We start from the raw sequence: 25,145 nt of genomic DNA, 5'->3' as shown, positions 1-25,145 counted from the left end.
ATACAAACAAAAAGACACATGTTTCCTCTTTATAACATTAAGTTTTTCTAAAAATAGCACCACTTTTTATTCAGTCACTTAACAGATAAATGGATAAACATCCTCAATACATTGTGTTCAGCTTGAAACGTCCAAGTTAAATCAGGCTTTATCTGCTGTCGGTGTCGGTTAGCAAGCAAGGTGCATAGCTGCGCCGGAACGACAAGCGATAGCATAATGTCTCTGGAGTTAAATATCGTTTGAGAAATGCAGAGGAATTTAAAATTGTATTATAACTTCATAAGATAGATAAAGGAATAAGCGTTATTAAAGAATGTCCCAATAAAATAACCTAAAATTCACTTCACTTATAATTGTATGTAATATTGTTTACTAGCTGCGCCCCGCGGTTTCACCTGTAAGTCGTAGGAAGGTTGTAGGAATATCAAGATAAAAAGTTGCCTATGTTTTATTCCAGTTGTCCAGCTATCTACGTACCAAATTTCATTGCAATCGGTTCAGTAGATTTTGCGTGAACATACATACTCAAACACATACATCCATCCTTACAAACTTTCGCATTTATAATATTAGTAGTAGGGTGGTAGGATTACTTAACCAAATATTTCATTAACATGGTATCTATAACAATCGCAAACATATTTATTTCCATAACAAACGCGTTATAAATACGCATTATACCTTGTTATCTGCAGCAATTTCTGTTTCTTTATTATCAAAAAAAATCTTTATATTATTTATACATAGACCTGCCCATACTTTCTCAAATTCTATATTGTTAATGGAAATTCTATATAATACAAAACTAACAAAATCAATGTAGTATTTCATTATGACATTTAACGTTTAAATCAGCGAACCATCGTATTCCATTTGTTATAATTTAATTACACGTTCTATATTCAAATCAAATAACTGTCATTAAAATTTCATTATAATTTCACTTAATTGATTTTGTTGAAAACATAGAAGTGTTTGCATTAGCATTAATATTTTTCTAACCAACAAGACCTTTTCATTACAAATAATTTCAACAAACGCTATTTCGTGTTCTCATTTTACATTTTAACCATTGCCAGATATTGATCTGACGCACTGTAGGGCTGAAACAATATAATGTGGATGTCTTTTTGGTTTTATTACTTATGTTTTAATTTCCAGAGAGGGAAAGGTGCTATATATGGTAGTTTGACGAGACATGTTTAACTTTTATGGTAGTTAGTGGCATTGCGAATCGCATCATTGCTGCACAAACGTATTCCCAAGAAGGCGGTGTTACAATATTTAAAAAAATCAAATGTTATCATTTATAGGTCATTGGTTTATTGTTGGATTCGAGCAAGCTTTGGCACGAATTGGGGCAACTCGCATGGAAGTACCACACTCCCACAGAAAACCGGCATGAAAGAATATCAGGCTATTGTGTTTCGTACGGTGAGTGGGGGAGCCAGAGGCCCTTTTCCGTTTCCTCACCCTTCCCTGTCCATTCTTTCTTTCCAGTCATCAATCCTTTCTTTACCCCTTAAACGGGGGTAGCGCATTCGCAGAGGCACTGCCTGCGAATGTTCATGGGCGGTGGTGATCACTTACCATCAGGCGAACCACCAGATCAGTTGCCCGCTATGACATAAAAAACGACATTGATATAAAAGATATCCTATGTTGTATGTGTTAAATTATTATGTTATTTGTGATACTTTTATGTCTGTTATTTACATATTTTAAAAATACGTCAAGCTAGTAAAAATAACACACACACTAAAAGACGTTTTTGCTTCGGATCAGACGTGGCATATAGGTTTATGATACCTAATTTATAGCACATGAAGTATCTAATATATATTTAATATGGAATTAGACTAGCTTTTAGAATGAAAGAAATTAAATTAATGAAAGTACTTTATTGTACATTATAAAAACTACAATTATAAGTGGCAATAGGTAACCTTAAATATACAGATGGCGATCTTATCGCTATAAGCGTTCTCTCCCAGACAACCCGGAAGAGAGATAAAAAGTAAGGTGGGGTTTCACTACAATAATTAATTGAAACATTGGAAGTTACATTTCAAATAATAAGAAATATCATAATCCAACACAAACATACACATACGTATACACATCGCATATTATATCATATATCCACATAAATATATAGCTTATAGATAACTAAGGTATTAATAATCTTCTTAATCTCAATCCTCGTTGGTAATCATCTCAATCAAGCTTACATAATATTATCTGTGTTTATTTTGTGATATGATAATTGATTGTAGATGGTTCACTGCGGTATAATATAGACTGTGTCTTTTGCCCTCCTAGATATGATAAATTCGCTTCGTTGGGACGTGAATAAACAAACGAAAAGACAAAAACGCTTTTGCATTTATAATATTGTAGTAAGGATTCAATTTATGCTTTTCTATAACATACCAATTGAGATAGTCTTACTATTTTTTTTTTTAAACCGGTTTTATTATTATGTATGTAACTAGCTTTTGCCCGCGGCGTCACACGCGTTAAATTTGGAGTGGTTAAATTTATGTTATTATACATACAAACCTTCCTCTTAAATCATCTATCTATAAAAAAGCTATCAAAATCCGTAGCGCAAGCGTTTTAAAAATTTGAGCATGCATACATACTATTATTATTGTTTTTATTTATATACTAGTGGCCCGCTCTGGCATTGCCCGTGGTACATATAAATCATAAAACCTTCCTCAATTAATGGGCTATCTAAAACTGAAAGAATTTTTCAAAACAGACCAGTAGTTCCTGAGATTAGCGATTAGTTCAAACAAACAAACCAACCAACTCTTCAGCTTTAAAATATTAGTGTATATTTATTTTATAATTAAAACGGTTTTACACCAATAACAATATTAACCATTAATTTGTACCAGTACATATAGCGATTCATTGAACAGCGTAAAAAATAACAGATGTTTAACAAGGAACCATTGATTCTAAATAAAAGCTAATTCAACAATAGATTTTCTAAATGGAAATTATCCAGACACATTGTTACATACTGGACCATAAACAATAATTTTCTACACAATTATGGTGAATTGTTTCAATCATGTGGCAACCCTATTGAGTCGAGGGTTGACCGAATTCAGAAATCAATTAGCACTCGGCCGGCTTCATGTTTGTTTGTGCATATCGCTGGGTAATTTCCACCCAACTCAATTGTGCTCGATGTAAGACTGGGTTTAAGGCTTCTGAGATGGGAATCTTATAGTCGAATGAATACAGATAATATTGAATATATTCAATATAATATTGAATAGATTTAGAGGATTTCACGCTTACGCTATTGTGGTTATGTTGTGAGCCATTGTTAAAAGAAATAATAAAATATTAACAAAACCTTACGTAGGTACACATAGCTTGTTCATTATCAGAATGATTCATAACTACTCGATTTTAAGGGATAAAACGGGGCCCTATTACCAAGAACTCGCTTTCCGTCTGTCACCAGGCTGTATCTCATGAACGATATAATTATAGACTTTTGAACGTGATAGTTATAGACAATTTTATCTTGAAAAATTATCAATCTCTTTACGCTGTACAAATAATATTTGAACAAATAGATTTGACCCAACCAATTTTTGACCCCCGACGCAAAATGTGGGGTGTTATATGTTTGACATCGATTTCAATTTTTCTGTGTATGTGCATGTCTGTGTGTGCCATTGAATCTCCCAAATTGATGTACCCATTTCTATGCGGTTTTTCTCATATGAAAGCTAGTTTCCTTGCAGTGCTTAGATACCTCAATGAAAGGGCTTTACTAGTAAAATAGTATACACTGTATCAAATTTCAAATTCAAGATGGCCGACAACACAAATGGGTAGGGGTTGTTTAAAATTGAATTTATTGCTGTCTTTAGAAAAATTATAAGTACAGGACTGACTAATACAATGAATATTAAAAGCACTGTGTAATTTCTTTTATTCCGAAAGAGCATAATGCGGAAAATTAAATTTGTATCCAATTCGCTTCATTCTTAATTCCATCAAAGCCTTTTTGGTGTGAAGTGGCTGTGATATCAATGGTCTCTTCACAGTACCCTTTCATTCATTATAAAAGTAATTCAATTATTCGATACAATAATCCAATATTCACCATAGTTATGCTTCTCTCGGCACAATAAATGTAAAAAAAAGGTGTGTGTGCGATTCACACACGATCACTTCAAAATATGGTAGCGAGGAGCGTGTTAGAATGACTGTGAAACATGGGTGTCAGGGAGGCTCAAACTCCTCGGAAACGTAAGCATCTTTCTTATCTATACCGTTTGACAACAATTAGATTGAGCTTCTTAATAAAAAACGCAAAGGCGAGTGTCTGACTAATCTTTCAACGCACAGCCCAAACTACTGGACCGATCGAGCTTAAATTTGACATGCAGATAGCCACTATAATGTAATCATACGCTAAGAAAGTATTTCGATAAATTCTACACCCAATGTGATGAAATAGAGTATGAACGTTTGTACCTTGAAAATTGATTTTGACTTCGCGGACGAAGCTGCAGGCAGCAGTACTAGTTCTAAGTTCTAAGAATAGAAATCTAGTATTTCTGCACTTTTACAACAAACAACTACCCTTTTTAAACATTGAATTATCTTCAACTCTTCAGCGAATACACCTATATAACCCATTATGTTCCACGTTGTTGACAATTAAATAAGCCAGCTGAAACATTTAAAATGAAGGCAACATTCTCCATTAACACGTTACTGGGATGTTTCTGCTTCAAAGCGACACTTTACTATGCCCACATAGTCCCACTTTGATATTTAACTACCCGCTTAACAAAACAGTGCCCTATCTCATTACTATAAAGCTCTTTTTCTGTTGCCAAAATGGTATGTAAACTCGCCAGTTAAAACTATAGGTTTTGTATGCGAGCAAATGTGCATTGTATTGCCTTACTTTAAAGTTGAATTCGCAATGAAAATTTGTTCTGGAACGAGAATGTAAGTTAAGTGCCTTTAAAATTATTGGCGCCAGTATGTACATAGGGGTTTAATGAGACATAATAACTTCTTTTTTCAGCTCGTCTGTGTTTTGGTAGCTTAGAGTCTAAACTATCTGAGTGTCTTATTGTACATTATCTAAGCATTAAGTACGTTGCAATAATTTAAAAGTATCTAAGCGGGATACAGGTCCAATATAACAAATTTTCATATTTTTTATGTTTTTACTCGTATTTGCATACTTAAGTCTGTATTTCTTTCACTTCGCAACAGAGCGATTTTATGATATGATTGTTATATCAGGAGATAGGAGACTAGAGAGTGGCATAAGCTACTTTGTACAGCGGTGAAACATTTCATTTTAATAAGAATTTTCTTTGACCACTAATATTATTAAAGCGAAAGTATGTTTGTCATTCTTTCACGAAGCACTGACGCAGTTTTATTATGAGATTTTATGACAGAATATAGATTGGGTGTCTGGCCCCTAAGAGAATAAGGCAACTTTTTACCAAGGTTATGTCAAAGGAGTATATACATCTAAATCATAACATAATAAAGATCGATTGAAAAAATTCTTTTACATAGTTTAAAAATTTTCTCACATCAACTACTATGACTAATATTAATACAACAGTAATATATCAACCCGCTAACCAAATGTTCACTCTCTGCTTCATGTACCTTGATGTTCAGGTAGGAGAAACGTTGACAGGAGATATTAATTATTACAATAATAATTTGTAACTGGTTTGTGGGCGACAACATAACGAAACTCTTTGGTTGTGGTTAGCTTTCAGTCGAACATGTGCTTTGTAGCGTCTGAATTTGTTAATCCTTCGCTGCTTTTATTAGATACTAGCTGCGTCCCGCGTTTTCACCCGCGTAAGTCCGTATCCCGTAAGAATATCGGGATAAAAAGTTACCTATATCTTATTTTAATTGTCCAGCTGTCTACGTACCAATTGCAATCGTCTGAGTAGTTTTTGCGTGAAAGAGCAACAAACACGCACACATCCTTACAAACTTTCGCATTTATAATATTAGTAGGATATCCAGTCTGCCCCGGCTTCGTCCGTGGGACATACATAGTCAATAACACTAATGGATCACATACATATCCAACGGTGAATACATTTTTGAAATCGATAGTAGTATCTGAGATTAACGTGTTCAAACAAATAAACAAACTCCTCAGTTTTATATACTATAAGATTATTAATACATTTAAATACGTATATTCGTTAAATAAATATATAAGAATAAGTACTATTCATGTAGGATTCATTGAATAATTATGGTTTTCAATTCTCAATCTTGAAACACTCCAAAGAGTTACATCATTTTAAAGTTAATCTAAAATAAACCAACATTACACACATAAGTAGGTAAAACATAACCCTCCACTTTGCAGATGTGTACACATACACACATACACATACCTGTGAATGGTAATTTCACCAGCATCAACATCTCTCACAATTTATAAACAACAAACGGGATAGCATTCATCACTTTCCGATCCGTCATTATTCATTTTAAAATAAAAAATTTCTGTATGTAACCAAACCAAACCAAACATTTTATGTAACCAAAAAATAATGGAAATTCTACGAAGGCGATATGTTAATTTTTTTATTAAACTTGATATGCTTTCAAGATCTTAATTAATGGAGTTTATTTTATTTGTTGTTTCGAGTGTTATATATTGTTATATATAGTGTTATATTGAATAGATCTTTATACCAGATCATCCCGTGACAAGCTTAAACCATCACGTTGCTTTTTATTAGAGTAAGAAGCAGAAAAACAATTATTTTATCTTTTGAACACGTATAAACATGTATAAAGATACACGCGTTATGTTAACTCTCGGAAAGAGGATATTAAGAACTTAAGAAAACTTACGGCAAACAAAAACAGAAAACTATAACGGATGTTTTAACTTCAAGCGTTTCGCGTGGAGACAGGGCAACGTCTGTCGGATCAGGTAGTTTTAAATAAAACATTTTTAATGTAAGATTACTGCATTCGTTTTTCAGTAAGGCCAAGTTAAGTCTCAATGTCTCCTGTCTACCACAACAAATCAATAACCCAACGATTTTTTTAATTATTTTACCACAGAGCCGCGGATTATATAATACAAGCTGCGCCCTCCGCCCATAATTTTCTCATTTTAAATATTAGTGGTACATTAGTAGTGTAGTTGTTATGTTATCTGCATATTATGCTATCTGTGGTACTATACTGCTACTATATTTAAAAAAAAGAAAAGGTCGAGGTCTACGTTCGTATCAATACGAACCTTTTTTTTTGTGTTTGTTGCCTTATAAGTTTATACTGAGAAAACAAGTTCTGTGCTTCCTTTTTATTTGGAAACTAGCGTTCCGCCCCGGCTTCGCCCGTAGTACATATATAGCCTATAGCCTTTCTCACTAAATGGGCTATCTATCACTGAAAGAATTTTTCAAATCGGACCAGTAGTTCCTGAGATTAGTTCGTTCAAAAAAACAAACTTTTCAGCTTTATAATACTAGTATAAATTAGTGCCATCTTAATTTACCTAAAAACTAAATCGCTTTAGAATTGTCAGAAAGACTTCAAACAATTTTAAAGGTTATTAAATATTAGGTAATCAGTTTTTTGTTAAGAATAAATATTTTAAACCACATCAACGCGGGTCTATCGTGTCAAGCTTTCGCAAGAATACATCAAAACGATTTTTGAACCCTTAACAACGTTAACATAATGCTCCTGCGGTTAATCTTCAATTAAAGCTGTCGAGAGCAAGCCTTTTTATTTGTGCGCATAATTTTTATTCACCATTCGTTTCCAAATGAATTATTAATGACTGTATACGATATTTCGCGATGAATAAACGTGCGTGAAGGATACTGTGTTCGATTCCAGCTTGGTTTAATAACAAGTTATAAAGAAAAGTACATCATTCAATTAATAGCTGGACTTCTGAAACGGTACTTACGCGCCATTATTGTCGTTAATTTTAAATCTAAGTTTTGATAAATAAAAATAGAAATATTTTTTTCAACCAGATGGGTTATAATGACGTCATAAAACAGTATTAATTGTGTGAGAAAGTGATAGCGCTAGACCATCTATATGACTCCCTCTTTTTTCTCACACTAAAGGTTTCTACTACTGCTCCTAGGATTTTCAAGTTTATTAAGCGTAGCTCATAACAAGTAGCGCGATAATGCCCGCGTAGTAAATGGAATTTCCAATAGGAAATATATTTTAAGTAATGTGAAACATCTCATGTGTTTCACAGTCGAAAAAAGTAGTCTAAGACAACTCTAGCCTTCTATCTCCATACAAAAAAGCGTATCATAAAATTGCTCTGATGCAACGTGAAATAACGACAAACACACTTTCACATTTATAATAAGTATTTAGTAAGGATTAATATAAAGTGCGTACTAATTTAACTAAGCCAGGGCTAATTAGTCTGCTAATTGCTTTTTTAGTATATTGTTTGAATGTTGGCAACCGTGCTTCTCAAAAGAAAGTATTTACTAATGACATTGACATATTTCGCGCTTTTTCATTCTGCTATTCAAGCCACATATATCTACCTGTGACATCCACGCATTATATTACATTCAGCTCATTTATATAACATTTATATTATATATTATTATATATACTTATAACAATTTATTTCTTAATAATCTTGAAAATACTATAACTCTAATATAAATATGCAGAAATCGAAATCATACTCGAATAATGAACAGACTTTAGCAGAAAGTCTTATACTCGTTTGATCAAAGCTTTTCATTCAAAATCCTCTCTAATCTTGTGTACCGTCAGCAAATAAAATTAATCTCACAATAACATTGAGTTAAATTCTTGCAGCACACTACGCGGTTTGTTATCTAATCGACTAACTGCGTGGGGATACATCGCTTTGTTTTGCTGTCGGTACTTCAGTCTGGATAGAGCAGAGGTCAACGTGTAGGGAATCAAAGTGAAGTCAGCTCTATGATTAAATTCCGCTTGGCATAGACCACCAAAGGTCATTTCAACTGTAAAATTGAGGGGTGGTGTGAGTCACAAGTCCTACTTTTGTTTTTCGTTATTATTGTTTTATAGTATCTTAGATAAAAATAATGTTCTCAAATAATAAACTAAACTCTAGGATTTCTAACTAATTGAAATGTATATTAAACTCTGAAATGAATTTGCTTTTCTCTTCTCTTCCTTTACCGATGGCAATTCTTTTCTTATCCTGAATCCCTTGAAACATTCCGTTTTACATTTATAATGTAAGTCCAACTAGAAATTAAACTCCTAAAATATGAATTAATTTTCAAAATTTCCAAATATGATTCCAATTTTGGATAATCAAACGGTTGGTTCAAAAATCGAACGTTTCACTTCTTTGCGCGCTCTATGTCTATATTGCGATGGCATTCGACAAATGCATTGCAATCTAAATAAACCAAATAAAATTTTGTATTGTTGTGGCCCCATAACGAATGATGACTCTGCGTATTAACATGCAGTATTTTATATGTATAAGTCTTAAAATGGGACTAAATGACAACAATATCGTATCAAACACAAAAAGAATCACGCCAAACACTTGAAACCCACTGATTTAATGATTTACAAAACCAAAAATTAAAATACAATCGATTAAGAACCTCCTTCGTTTTAGAGATATATCTATTTATTACACAGAGCAGATTTCGAAGATGCAGATTCCAAATCAGAAAAAATATGTTTAAAAATCGATTTGATATCGAGACCAATCGTAACGAACAAACATACCTACATAAAATCGATATTTTCCTCTTAATATTATTTAACTCACATTAACATAGTAAACTAAAGGTAATACCATAAAGTCCATAACTTGCACCAACAAAAGGTTAAAAGACAGAGAGTAACCACTCCTAGCTCTTCCTTTGCTCTACGATTTATTATCGTCTTTGTTGCACGAAACAAGCTTACTGCTTTGTAAGTTTACATTTACGTTATATGACTAGATATTTTAAATAACACAGCTTAGAAAACCTCAAAAATGCGCTTATACCACAGATACAGATTACAATTACACTCTGATCTCTAGTCTATTCCTTCGATCGAAATAGAAATCCAGTTTAGGAATATAGAAGGTATCCGGGAAAACATATTCATATACTTCATATAATTTTTTATTTGCCGCCATTTGTACATGTTTTTTTTTTATTGTACGTCCTTCTGTATTTCTCTATCTTCTGTGTGTGCAAATGGATTTTAGTAATTCCATCAGAAGTGAAAATTCTACTCAAAGAAAGCATTCTTTAATTTTTAAATATAAAGAGAACTGCATTCAAAGATATACGAAAAAATATAATAGATCAAATAATTAAAAAAATTACATCCTATGTTTAAATTGAATCGATCGCTATATTATTTTACTAGCTGACCCGGCGAACTTCGCAACGCTATTGACCTTTTTTCGAAACATTTATCCGTATTTTTTACCTTTTAAACCTTCCCTCGACTATTATGAATGCATCAAAACCAAAATTATCAAAATCGGCCCAGCCATTCTCGAATTTAGCGAGTCTAACGAATAGCAATTGATTTTTATATATAAGGCAAGATATCGATAATGTTCTTCGATCAATTAACCCTAATTTAAACAATTGTAATTGAATAAAATAAATATTTCGTCCATTACAATACCGGTTCCATGGTGTAATGGTTAGCACTCTGGACTTTGAATCCAGCGATCCGAGTTCAAATCTCGGTGGAACCTAAAATTTTTCAATTCTTTGATACTAGGAATGTAAATTAATTTTAAATATAATTTGCATTTATTATATCCTTACCAGTATTATGTTATCTTTGTCCATACCAATAAAAATGGGTCATTTAAGTACTTAGAATTTTTTTTTTACTTAAGTCCATTGTTTTGTATGTGTGTTATTATATATAAAATCTAAGTCAATAATGTTGGCTGAAATTATAGGTGTCATATGCATGATAGTGTATATATAACACTTGAGTAAATAGAACTTCATTGGTAAAATGAGAGGGGAAGATATTTGTATCAGAATATTTGAAAGAAAAGCGATTTATTATGAAATAATTATTCATAGGACGTGATATCGTGATTCATGATTTACATTATTAAAGTCTTTGATAATCGCGCCAAATTTAAATATAGAATCCAATAGAACGTTCATGAACGAAACGCCTGTTTCCTTTTAATTTTTTCTACGCGGATCGACCAAAAACATCGTAAATACTCTCACATTTTAATTGGTCCTCGAACCAACCAATCGCTTGAATAACTCGCATCGGATTAATCCTTTTTTGATTTAAAATTGATACGTGTACCAGTTTAATTAAAGCGCTGGTAAAAAAATTGTTGGCTTCGGTTAGTATTTTTAATCTGTGCGGGTTATATCCGTTATTTATTTACATTAAAGCTGCTAGGTATGTTATAATGATATGCGTTTATTTTACATAAATTATATATACCTATCGCTATTAACACTTATTTAATACATTGTGCTAATTAATTAACAAGTCCTTTATTACTGTGAGAGCGTCTGAGCTGCATAACTCTTTTAATAACAAATAAGATAGATAAAGTGAATCAAGAAGTTTTAAATGTATTCTAACATCTATAAAACTACCGTATATAACGCTTGCGAAGTCGCGGACAGAAACTACTGGTATTTCATAAGCAAACTATACAATATTATATAAAGCAGCCGTCGCTCGTCACTTTTGCTTTCGTGTCAAGTTGTATATTTGATACATATATATCATAAATTTATACTCTAATGTTTAATTCTTACCAACTACCAACGCTCAGAGGCGGGATGACGTCATTTGTCACAAAAAATGTGACAGAAATTAAGTTTCGAGAAACCTTCGATCTCGCCGCAAAACCTTCTAATTGGAGCAACGACAAGCTAGAAGGTTTTACTGCTAATTAAAATTCTTTTGAAACATAAGGGGTTGCAGATAGGTACCTACTAAACTTATAATATAAAGCTGAACAGTTTATTTGTTTGAATACGCTAATCTCAAGAACAACTGGATCGATTTAACAAATTCTTCATTATTGGGACATGATACTTACTATAGGCTATATATAACTAGTCTTTAAAATTTAGCTTTAGCATGTATAACTTTTGTTTTCCTCTGAAATGAGAACTGATTATAAAAAAACAATTTTAACATTTATATGAATGTCTAAATTGCTTAAATGAATGTTTTGTCATTTCTATTAATTCCTAAGGAAGAGTTGTATTCATTATGATGAGGTTTGCTTTGATAAGAAAACCGAAAATTATGAAGAAAACAAACTCCGGAATGTCACAAGTAATTGGTAGTTTCTCCAATGAGGAAACAGGAATATTTGGTTTTATCATAATAGTTTATCACATAAATTTCTTCTGACAATAAAAAACACAACAAAAATTAATGGGCGAAATCGGTCCAGCAACCTCGCCTACCAACCAGAAACCCTCAAGGTTTTATTCTTGTCTTTTATTTATTTATTATAAGAAACAAACTTCAGCATTTTTGGTGTACGAGTATGACATATGCCCTTTTATATTAAAACAAAAACTCTTTTTTTTAAGGCAATAAGTCAGAACTAAAAAATCCATCAATCAAAATTTGTGTTTAGGTATTCGTAGATAATAAAAGCACAGACTAAAAATATCTACAAACGTCACCAGGATAATAAGTTAAACTCATGAAATTATTGTATCGTCATTGATCCTTGATAAGTGTGAATTAAAACTGTCTTTAAATCTTAAAATGTGTTTAAAGTGATTCAAAATCGAGTCTCATGAAGTCGATTATACACAAACAAAGGGTATATATAAAAACTTAAAGAAATATGAAAACAAATCGAAATTATTTCTCTCTCTCATAGCACAATCCTACTAATATTATAAATGCGAAAGTTTGTAAGGATGTGTGTGTGTTTGTTGCTCTTTCACACAAAAACTACTGAACCGATTGCAGTGAAATTTGGTACGTAGACAGCTGGACAACTGGAATAACATATAGGCAACTTTTTATCCCGATATTCCTACGGGATACGGACTTACGCGGGTGAAACCGCGAGGCGCAGCTAGTAGGCTAATAATTTCAAACTGGAACGTGTATAACTTTTCGATACTATTTCATCCACTACTGCACATTAAACAGTGACCCTTTGACATCGTTACAGGCTAAAAAGATCAGAACCACTTGTAAACGTGACCAGTTCAAACGAGTATTACTTGACATGTGGGTCGGTTGAAGACCCCCACACGTCGCTCAAGAGTCACACTCAAGGGTTCTTAACCATTCTTGGTTCCTTATGGCAATTGCATATTAGTTTGCGACTAACGGGTAGCTATCGATTAAAGAGTCTATATGAAATTTATACATTTATTTTAAGCAATTATGAAAACTATTTTAAGAAAATTTCCTGAGATGAACATGTATCATTTTATAAATAAGTTTTTTTAAGTCACAGTCGGCAATGGAGGACGCCTGACGGTAAGCGCTACCATCGCCCATGAACATTTGGAGAGTCGTAAGGTCCATTGCAGACCTTACGCCTGTACATATGGATTGCCGACTTTAAATTGGGAAGGGATTAAGAAAGGATTGTCGAAAGGAATAAAGGAAAGGACTGGGAAGGGTAAGGAAAAGGATATGGGCCTCCGGCTCCCCCACTCACCGAAACACAGCAAAATGATATTTCACGCCGGTCTTCTGTGCGGGTGTGGTACTACCCCGATGCGAGCTGGCCCAATTCGTGCCGAAACGTGCTCGACTACCACGTACAAAATAAAAATGTCGATCTTAAATTAGCTTATTTTTTATCAATGATTCTACAGTAAACGTAAAAAAAAACAAGGCGTAAGTCTGATTGATTTAACGTAAAAACTATACCGTATCTATACAATATTACATTATATAACACATTTTTTTATTTGTGAATTTGTGGCGTTGTAGGAAAATGTATAAATAAATAAACAGCATGACCGTAAATAGTTTGCATTTTTTTATTTCATAATAACGGGTAGATAAGCCACTGTAGTACACAATTGAACACTTTTTGAATATATACTAATAATTAAATAATTTTTAATGTAATATCTTCAAATTTTATTAAAATTAGTTCACAATTTTTTTTTTCGAATTTCATTAAAAATTAATAAAACACATCGTCATACAACAAAAAAATTCAAATGAATATGAAACAAAATTGAAGCAGAAGTGAACTTGTTAGGGATAAAATTAAATTAATTAGAAGCGAGAAACTGCGCAAAGTTGGCTTGCAAAAGGAATGTCACGGTGGAAAATTGCATTCTGAAATTGTTGTTAAGTTTCCTTCAAATAAGTGCTATACGTTCTGTATGCCGTATAACATAAGGTTCAAAATATCTATCGTTAGGTAATCAAAATTACGAATGTGGAATGTAATTTTGAAATAACTTTTTTTTTTTAATGGCAATATGAACTATTTGCCAGTGCCATGTTTTAAAAAGTTGGAAAATGTACAAAAATTCAAGTACTACTCAGAGAAGCAGCACATATCAATATAACATTTGTGTTGAATTTAGTTACCGTTTTTGTAAGTTTTTTACGTATCAGTCCAGGGAAGGTCCTTAAAGGTTCTTAAAAAGTAAAAAATAAGGAAAAATAAAAATATTCTATGGCATTGCGAAGTATCTAAGTAATATATAATGTACTTAGACTTATAAATGTATAGAAGTCTATGCATTTCCTTGCATTTGTATGTGTCATCTTTTTTTCCAATTATTTTTTATGAAAACCATACAATAATATAATAAAGTATTTGCTTATGGTTTACCTTGTGGATATAAAGAAATAAACACATTATTAGTACGTCAATTTTTAACAAATATAGCTTGATACATATATTAATCAACGTTGCTTTCGGCCATCTGTGCTTTAAAATTACGCAACAGATTTTGACGGGCTTTTTTTTTATTTAGAGAGTGATTCAAGAGGAAGGTTTATACGTACATTTATACGTTACATAGAAAAAAGGGGAGGAAAACCGGTTTTACTACGAATAAGCACCTACGAAGCCGCGGGCTAAAGCCAGTAAGTAATGAGACATTATTAAGTCTTTTAGTCAGCATCGTAGGTACAGCTAATTAGTACCTACACTTGAAGTAAGGTAAATGTAGGTAGATTGAATCCGAAAGAACAAAACCACATTCATGGCGTGGATATCTAAGCAAGATAACCCCACTTTAAAGGTAAATAGAATATAGGAAAAGGTAGTGATGGAAGTGAATGAAAGAGATAAAATAGAAAACATTTATTTATTTAACATTTTTGATACACGAATGAGACCAAAATTCAACAAAGAGATAAAGAGATTTTACTAGAATATACGATATTGTATGAAGATACATTATGAAATCATTTACAAAGTTCTCTTAGGAATATTAAAATGTAGAAATATCAAACCCAGTTCCAATCCAGCGTAACTGATACCTACCTATATCCAAAACGAATTCCGAGATCAGGTGCTCTTAGCAAATTGGCGAATTAGAATTTCGCTTCAATAGAATATTCTAGACTTCGGAAGAACATTTCAGGAAGGTGTATATTTTGTTAAATTGCGCATCTTATTGTTTAGTTTTATTTATAGTGTAGTAGAACTTAATTTTTCACTAGTTTTCGCCCGCGGCTTTGTCCGCATCAAATTTGGACGTTCACAAATGAATAAGTTTTCCTAACGGAGCATTTAATCGGGAACAAAGTATCCTATCACCCAAGTCAGCTCATATCCTTTCTGTATACCAAATGTGATCAAAATCCGTTCAGTAGTTTCAGCGTGATTGGCGGAAAAACATCCAAACAAACTTTCACATTTATAATATTAGTGTGATAGCGTGATTATATACGAACTCACTCCTAATTTGGGATGTGTTTAAAACCACAGATTACTAAATAATTACTACGAAAGTATAACGATGAAATTAGGGTTGACTGCAAAGGAGTAATAATAATTTGTTGCAGACATCCCTAATTGTGATTGTATCGTTTTATTTACGAAGTAATTATTTTGTAATCTGTGGTTTTACTTGCCTGCGTTCCAAAAGTATCGATCACAATAAAGAATGTAAAAGAAGACAAAGCTTTTTAAATATTCAGTTACTTTATATTAATGAATAGCAGTCCGCCCCCTTTTAGCCCGTGGTACACGTAAACACGCCTATGTCACTTGGTGAAGATGCAGCTTTCTAAAGATGAAAGAACTTTTGAAATCGGTCCAGTAATTTTTGTTATTACACTATAAACCTACACACAAATGTCATGCTAATTGGTTCAGTGATTTAGGCGTGATTAAGTAACACACAGACAGAGTTTCTTCCGCATTTATAATATTAGTATGGATTAAAAAATTATGATCGACGAATTCCGCTTAGTCTCTAAATACAGTGGAATTCCCACAAACCTAACCTATCTGTTATATCTATACCTAAACGTATAGATATAACAGGTATAGGTATAGATATATAGGTTTATAAGGTACTAACTGTTAACCGCGACTTCGTATGCGTGGTTATGAAAATCTATTAAGATTAGTAAAAAGTATCCTATAGCACTCGGGAATAACGTAGCTTTCTTTTGGAGAATTTTCAAAATCGAACCAGTAGTTTCGGAGCCTTTAGGGTACCAACAAACAAAAAAACTTTTCCTCTTTATTATATTAGTATAGACTACAAAGTGGGTTTTCGTAAAAGTGTATGAAGTCCGTGTCCACTAGTGGAGTATGGAGCAGAACATTTTATTATTGTGCGTCCACCGGGAATCGAAGCCAGGAACCCTTGACCCTTATCCTAAACTAAGCTAAGATTACCCGGTCGTTCTACTGTTTTATACTCGTATGTCGCTATTTTTCATCTTTATACGCCATATTCAATATACATACATGGATTTCGAGTAAAAATGTATTCCATACACTGTGTTACGTAATTTAGGGACTCTATCCATAGCCTCTTTAGCTCAGTGGTAGAGCACTGGTCTCGTAAACCAGGGGTCGTGAGTTCAAACCTCACAGGAGGCATGTACGTGTAACGTTTTTTTATTCTTTAATCTAAAGGATAAACGAAAAAGTTTGGTAGTGCATCTAATTAAATATTCGAAGAACTTCATTTAAATAACTATGTTATAAGGATATGCTATTAGGTATATAAAAGACAAATATATTTCTACCTGGCGTATAATTCAATCTTTTGATTAATTGCTTACTCAAATTTTAATTTACTCGATCACGTAAGATAATTGAAGTTATTTGGATAAACTTATATATTTTATTTTTATTTATTTATGCTTTATTGTTTTGGAATAATTACAAATTGAGACTTAACCTAGGGAACATTATCACAAGTGGCGGTCTTATCGCTAAATAGCGATTTCTTCCAGACAACCGGTTGCACTGAGAGAAGTTAAAATAGAGGATAAGAGTAGGGAAGAGCATAAATATATATAAATGTTATGAAAATAAAAATAAAAAAATAAGTGTTCTTATTTATTATAAATACTTTTATTTACTATAATATAGCGTTAATCTCTTTATCATTAAACGAAAACGAAACGAAATTGAATAGGTACTAATGCTTTTAATAAACAAATCAATAAAGCGTTTTTAAAACCTTTTGAAATATTTATTAATTCACGCATAGTTTCAGTCCCTATTTCCAAATATGAGAGCTGGAATAGTTAATTGGAGTGAGGCTTTTAGCAATTTCAGTTGCGTCATATTAATGGAGCGGTAACTGATTTACAAGCCACTGGGGGCATTTGAGAGCCATCTATGAGATCATCAAAGGTACGAATTACGAATTTTGTGAGTGACTACAGTAGTCCAATTATGTTATATATAGCTATTATTTAGTACGCAGTTAGTTATTCTGTGATTTATCCGTATGATCGGATATAACGATTTTTCTACGCGTTTTAATGAAATGTAACTTGATAATTTTGGCATCAAAATACGCATTATTTGCGAATAGTACCCTAGAGAAAGAAAACAGAATTTAACTGAAAAACTACTCAACCGATTAAAAAAAATTGTTTTCTATTAGAAAGTTTCATCTATCAAGTAACAGTCTGTGTATTTTTCTTAATATCTGTTCAACAGTCGAAACCGGATCAAACAGAGCCATTCCAGAAGTTTTCTCCGAATTTGAGTAAAATTTCTAGGATAAAAATCCTGTTTTCTGTAGTGGTATAGGCATGAAAAACAGACAGACGAAATTGCATTGCATGAGCATGAATATTTTGTAGACATAGCAAAGGAGCCGATGGGTCATGTTATGGTAAGCTTCCACCGCCTATGAATATTAGCACAAGCTTAACGCCTTTTCAAATTGATTACCGATACTGAAGTTTATGGGATAAAGGATTGATAAGGGTAATAAAGGACTGGGAAGGGTAATGATAATACATGTGCATGGTTCCCACACTCACCAAACATTAGCATTTCATCATCATCATCATCCTATATATGTTCCCACTGCAGGGACCTGTGTCCCTAATCTCATAGGCCTGTGCCTATGAGATTCAGGACTTAATCCACTATGCTAAAGTGCAGGTTGGCAGAAGTCACATGTTTTTTTTATTTTTCGACATGCCAGCCTCCTTACTATGTTTTCCATCACCATTCTGAGTAATGGTAATGTACCAATCTTCTGTAGGAGTGTGGCACTTTCCCCTGTGTCAGCTGGCCCAATTCGTGCCAAAATGCAACTCCCTCAACAAAGAATCCCAAATAAATTATCATGCCCTAAATGTCTATCATGTATCAAATGAAATAACCACTTAAATTAAGCATTTATTTACTATTTACTAACTATTAAAACTATGTATAATCTAATATTCACTTCTTTAATTGTTTGCCCTTTGGCTTTAACCTGTTCCTTAAAACAGCATCCCTTTCTTCTTGTTCCATTCTAATTTTATCTTGGTATCTATTTTTAGCAAATTCTAACTCAGATGTTAGTTCAACTATTTTTGTTGCATAGTCCTGTTGTTTAATCATGCGGAGTTGTTGCTTTTTCTGAAAATAGAAATCGAAAATTTTATTAATTTATTATATATACTATGTATGAAGGTAGTTTTGCTTCCTAGATTACTGATATATATCTTGCTTAAGAGATAACTTTGAACATAAATGAGTAGGCAAGCTCAGAAAGGCATGTTGCTACATTGAAAACTATCTAATGATGCTAAATTTGTATGGTCATCATAAGAAGGTGATGTAAATGTGATAGCAGGTAATAGTGATGAAAATAATATGTATCAAAATTAGTTTAATACAAAATAGATGCACTTTTTGATAAGCACACATAGGTGTTCATCTTGTTATTGTATAGGTAATAGCCAACCTTATATAGGCAGTTAGAATTGTAGAAACTTGTCTGTCGGATATGCTTTTATAAATTTCTTACAACTGAACACATAGGATACTTTTTTTTAAAGGATTGAAATTGAGTTTAAAGTTTTTGCCCATGGTATGCAGAATACAATAATATTTTTTATGGGACAGGATAGCATAGTTTAAACTAGAGTGTAACTGTACCAGTAACGGTGTTGGTCTTCCATCCAAAAATGTATAATCTGGTCCATCAGTTAGGATACCTTCAGCGGTGCGATTTGCTGAGAACCCTTTCGATAAACGCCACTCCTTTGATTGTAGCGCCGCTGTACAACACAGAGAACGTGTAGCCCCTGGAATTGATATACATTTCATAAGAGGCTATAGGAAGTTAGATATATACATAATAATAATAATATGGGCATGTTTTCCGCAACTCGACGTCAAGCGTCTATTTTGCGTGAAAAGAAAAGGAGGGGGTGACCAGTTAAAGCTCAAACCATCCCAGATCCTCCATGAAGCTAAGCAGCTTGTGAGAGCTGCCAAAAACTTCAGGGAGGGACCTAGGTGAACCCAAGTGCCTTATATACATAGTTGTAGATATGTAATAATTATAATTATAATATAATCACTAGTATAAAACGAAGTCGCTTTTTCTGTCCCTATAATCCCTATGTATGCTTAAATCTTAAAATTAACGCAACATATTTTGTTGGGTTTTTTTATAGATAAAGTGACTCGAGAGGAAGGTTATATGTATAAACTACTCCGACTACAACGCGTGCGAAGCCGCGGGCAAACGTTAGCAGTACAAATTAACGAAAACGTAACAGCGTAAACGAAGTAAAGCAATCAAGAGGGTGTACTTACTTACTTAGGTTACTTAGGAGGGTGTACTTTAGGTTGTTCATTACAGTTTAGATGATACTAATAAAATGTGTGCAATATAAAATATAAGCTGATGATCGTTTAAACTTTAAAAAAAATACATACCATTAGTTTGGGCGGTACGAAACATTTGTAATAAAGCCATGGCTTCCAATTTTAATTTTACCAGACCTACCTATTAACAATTTATTATAATGTGATATCGAAAAACGTACACTGTTTTTTTTTCAATTCAATTAATTTTTAATTTAAGTATTGGATATTTTATGCAGCACTTTTAGGTTAAAGTGTATTTTATTCTTGACACTGACAAGTGACAAGTGACAGATTCTATCTTGCATTTTATCTCTTATTGGTAGATCCACACAACACATGAAACAAACAAGTAACTGATGATTTACTTTAATATTTTTATAGTTGATTATTTTGATTTACTACTTACTTTTTAGCCTTTTTTTAAATAAAAGCACTACAAACTACGAAAAAATTAATTTTTAGAGTAGGTAGCTACAAATCATAGAAAAAAACTTCTAGAGGTATTTTTTTTATGTTGTCGGCAATGGAGACCGAGATAGACCTTACGCCTCTACAAATAGATTGCCGACTTCAAATTGGAAAGGGATTAAGAAAGGATTGATGAGAGGAATAAAGGAAAGGACTGGGAAGGGTAAGGAAAAAGGCCTCCGGCTTCCCCACTCGCTGAACGAAACACAGTACCATGCTATTTCACGAAGGATTTCTGTGGGGGTGGCGTACTTCCCCGGTGCGAGCTGGCCCAATTCGTGCCGGAGCATGCTCGACTACCACATACTAAAAAGGGAGGTAATAATCACTGTACTTAGTTGTTTCGGGACTTCCCTATGTATAGACAACATAATAAGAGAAATTGAGAGTGTTTTTACTTACGAAATAAAAGCTATTCCGGAGTCAATTTTTTTTTTCATTTTCACGATTACTAATACTGTATGAATTTTCTTTTTATAAAAATCTCAAGCTTTCTAGAAATTGCTTTTACTAATCTACTTATTTTGATAAATTTCTAATTTCCCGATTGCTGCACAAATTGCACAAAATATATAGAGCATTATGTTAATTAAAGTGCAAGAAATTATTTAAGACTTAGAAATATAAAATGAATTTTTTCATTCCAAATTCGTCGAAATAAAATTATCGACTGGCAACGTCATGTATGATTCATAGATATTTTCATATTGTTTTGTTTTCACTTCAGTACAGTGAAAAGCTCGTAAGTGTAGTGCTAACTGCTGAGTGTTTCGAATCGAATAAAATTTGGTGCTATTTAAAGAGCATCTGTTCAGTGATTTGTTAAGCGTTATAAATTACCAAAAGTGTGGTAGTGTACGGCGTCAAGGTAAATATGTACTACGTATTACAATTAAAATAGTCAAATATGCTTCAAAAATTTTAAGTTGTATCATAGCAAGGTCGGTATTCGGTCTAGCACATTCGAGAGTGTATAGGGATTTTTAGAGAAATATAACTGCATTTAATAAAGAGACTCTCGTTGACTTCAATTACTTTCATCTTCAATTCCCACTTCTGACGCTTTTAATGGGCAATTTTTTTGTATTGCATCACTATTCACTATATAATTCGTCATACACAATGGCGTACTAATCGATGCAAAAAATAAAATCACCTGTGTATTATTTTGTTTGCAAAGGTACACAAAGTTTTATATTTGCTAATTTATGTAATTTTACGTGTTATGTTTAATTTTTTTCACAGCTGATTTTAAATATTTCGCATTATTCATCCGTTTTACTTTCTCTTATTTAAAACAGTGTAAATAATCACGACGCTCTACAGAAATATATTTCAACACGATTTTTGTTCTTTCAGCCGAACAAATCAGTTCGTAAGTGGTGTGAAATTTATCAAAACGGCCTCCGAAAAGATTAACACGTCTGAGAAGCCGAACTACAACACAATGTGTATGTATGATATGTCGTCTTATTTTCTAATGTATTTCTTTTCTTTTGTGCAGCAAATATCTGTGGACAATGTTCCAGAACCCAGGAGTGTACCCAGGAGGTTTTTATTTTCCATTTATGTTTGTTTGCACATCAGTGTTTTGTACAATAATGTTTTAATTTTAAAAGCAAACTACACCAGTGTCTTAAACTTAATGTATCATATTATTTTATGCTAAGATCATTGAGCACCTACATTTGCCTTCGGTTATTTAAGAAAATAACTAACAGACATTATTTCAGTTTTAAACTGTATTATGTACACTATAATAGCTCATACCTGTTCTCCTGTTATTTTAAAAATAACAACATGCCATACTTTATACTCTAACAAACTATTTTAAACCAGAATCACAACCCATTTAGAAAAAAAAAAGATTTGAGTACAAAATTAAAAAGAAATATTTTTATTGAACCAAATAACTTCTATTTTATAAGATATTGAACAAAATTTTCTTCATACCATATGATTTAGGTAATCAATAAATGTATTGCTATTTAGCATCTATCAGTTAGTCCTTTTTATGCATTTGGAATTGTCTTGATATATGTTCAAGGTGGTGAGGTTATCTTAGAGGCACTGAAAACCTCTGCTTGTATAACCTGATTATTAAAATATCCTATTTTTAAATATTAAAATATAGCTCTCCAATCAGTTGTCAATTCCCTGAAAATATATGTATAATATGGTAGCATTATATAGTAATGTTATTATTTATATATATACTTTTTTATTTACTCTATGTTAATTATAGTTTGCATTTTAGCTGTGTGTCATTATATCTTTATATATGTCTATTGAAAACACTATTGATGTAATAATTGTTGTCTGTGTTATGTATAGCTTTTTGTAATAATATGTTGAAACAGCATAAATGTTATACACATTTGCACATTACAAGGCCATGAAAACATTAATTAATTAACACAAAGCAAATTTTAAAATTGAGTTTCATCAGGATTATAATTCCTTACTACCGTTTACACTATTGCCTAATTATGTTAAATATTTCACATAACTAATTGCATTAAAAATCGTTTATGTCCTCACTACCTCGTTTACAACCTCAAAACCCACAACAGTCTTTAAATAATTATGCTTTGTCAGCTTTCCGCTCACAATTGCATGCACATAGTCTATTCTCATGACCGCTGATATGATGTGCCTTGGTAGCCTTACCTGTATCAGCCTAGGCTATATCACTATTTAGCCTACTTACTGTTTTAAACATTACAATAAAATTTCTCAATTGCGACATGTATGAACAAACAATCAAACACATTTGGACTTATAACATTAGTAATGATTCCTTCCTTCTCTATTCCCTAGAATAAACTAACCAAAGAATAATAAACAATAAACTCCAATTTTTCTACATTATTTAACTTGTACGTAATTAATTATCTATTTGCAATAATGGTATATTGGAAGCAATATAAATTAGAACAATATTGTTGGAAGCCCAACTATCTAATCTAATTAGATTTTTCTAGTAACTTATATATTAAGGTAAAAAGAAAACAAAGATAATGCTGTCATACTTTATCAATTTTAAACATCTGTTTTGATACAATATTCTTAAATTATCTATGTTGTATACTTTATACTCAATTTGGAACACAGTAGTCTTCACTTTTGGCTTATCAGATAAGAGAGATCATAGGAGATGTATGAATAGTATGTTAAGTATCTTACATTATGAGTTGAGTTTATAGAAACTAGTTTCTGATTAAATGAATTCATAATATAAAATTTGCATGTATTGCTCAATCTTAAAACAGGCCCATTTTATACAATTTATAACTACATTCTTTATGAAAAGATCCATTATAATAGACTTTTAGAACACAATAAGCTGTAGATTTCAGTTTCCATAACCAATATTGGAAAGGAATTAGTTTCCTACAGATAAAAAAAAATATTTAAATGTCAATTAGTCTTTTGTTTCTTGCATACTTTTTTTTCTAATTTCGCTGATACGGCAATATGTAATGTCCGGAAACATTAAGTATTAATGTAATAACCTGGGTTTTACGTCAAGTGTCATTGAGGAACTAATGATGTTCAGCCATAACGCATTATTCAATTACATGCAACTCAAACATTATGTCCTCATAATGTTAATATAATATGCTTGTCATATTGTGACTCATTTCTCTGGTGGCTGGTAGTATTTTCTGGAGCGTTTATTTTTATTTTTGTCTGATAAGTTTGAATGTTGAACCTGTCTGAAATATTTGATAAGAGAATGCATATTTAAGTGTATTCGGATTAAATTATAACAGCTATATGGAGTTCAACAAATATACCAAAGGTTGTGTTGTTTTTTTCTACATATCTCTAATTTCTATATGAATGGCATAACCTTACAAATGAATATTTTTGTGAATTTTTTGTCTATAGGTATATTTTATCACACTTTTTGCATAAGCATATGCATATATACTTTATACTTTCTTCACATTTTCCAATGATTTCTTATTTACTATATATCTCGTATAAATCTCCGCTATGTATACAAAAAATTATTCGTGTTATTTTATCAATCTCTATGTAAATGTACTCCGCCTTGAGGTTAATTTTCAACCTATTGGCGTGATGCGTTTTGTGTTTGATAGGAAATTATTGTGATTTGTTCCCATTTTACAATCTGCATATAATATCTACTCTCCCCCCCAAGGATGTCGCATAATCATTTTAGTATAAATTAATTATTAAAAAGCATTTACAGCAATTACATCACATTCCGGTTTTTCGTATCTCATGGTAGCAATAAAGTTTCATTGCCCAGAAGTATTACGAGGATTTATTTAAAAAATAATATTTTCTATTGCATTACGTCAAAGCGTTATTTATGAATAGCCTTGAA

The 25,145-nt window shown here is 32.2% G+C and overlaps 2 protein-coding genes and 2 non-coding genes across 6 annotated transcripts in view; 3 read left to right on the top strand and 1 right to left on the bottom strand.

Annotated features, from left to right (window-relative positions):
• The first annotated feature begins 10,693 nt into the window (after positions 1-10,693).
• Positions 10,694-10,765, top strand: Trnaq-uug. The gene has a single exon. It is a non-coding gene; the product is annotated as a tRNA-Gln (tRNA).
• A 6,243-nt stretch (positions 10,766-17,008) lies between these two features.
• On the top strand, positions 17,009-17,080 carry Trnat-cgu. The gene has a single exon. It is a non-coding gene; the product is annotated as a tRNA-Thr (tRNA).
• A 1,760-nt stretch (positions 17,081-18,840) lies between these two features.
• On the bottom strand, positions 18,841-20,600 carry LOC119840837 (39S ribosomal protein L52, mitochondrial). Its single transcript, XM_038367600.1, has 3 exons — positions 20,387-20,600; positions 19,598-19,746; positions 18,841-19,075 (listed from the first exon to the last, which is right to left on the bottom strand). Exons 1-3 carry the CDS (start codon positions 20,424-20,426, stop codon positions 18,896-18,898), a joined length of 369 nt encoding a protein of 122 aa, XP_038223528.1. The 5' UTR covers positions 20,427-20,600; the 3' UTR covers positions 18,841-18,895.
• Positions 20,601-21,487: 887 nt separating this feature from the next.
• LOC119840678 (protein lifeguard 1-like) overlaps positions 21,488-25,145 on the top strand; it is an 18,145-nt gene continuing 14,487 nt past the window's right edge. The window contains exons 1-3 of one of the 3 annotated variants that reach the window (XM_038367376.1): positions 21,488-21,653; positions 22,145-22,160; positions 22,290-22,336. In XM_038367376.1, coding sequence (XP_038223304.1) covers positions 22,306-22,336 — 31 coding nt within the window. In that variant the 5' untranslated portion in view covers positions 21,488-21,653; positions 22,145-22,160; positions 22,290-22,305. Of the gene's footprint in view, positions 21,654-22,144; positions 22,237-22,289; positions 22,337-25,145 lie in introns of all 3 variants that reach the window. The other 2 variants (XM_038367377.1, XM_038367380.1) reach the window with 2 other exon arrangements.

Source organism: Zerene cesonia, chromosome 7, assembly GCF_012273895.1.
Source record: "Zerene cesonia ecotype Mississippi chromosome 7, Zerene_cesonia_1.1, whole genome shotgun sequence".
Classification (NCBI taxonomy): Eukaryota; Metazoa; Arthropoda; class Insecta; order Lepidoptera; family Pieridae; genus Zerene; species Zerene cesonia.
The sequence above is the reverse complement of the archived record's forward strand: the minus strand, read 5'-3'. Positions and strand labels throughout refer to the sequence as shown.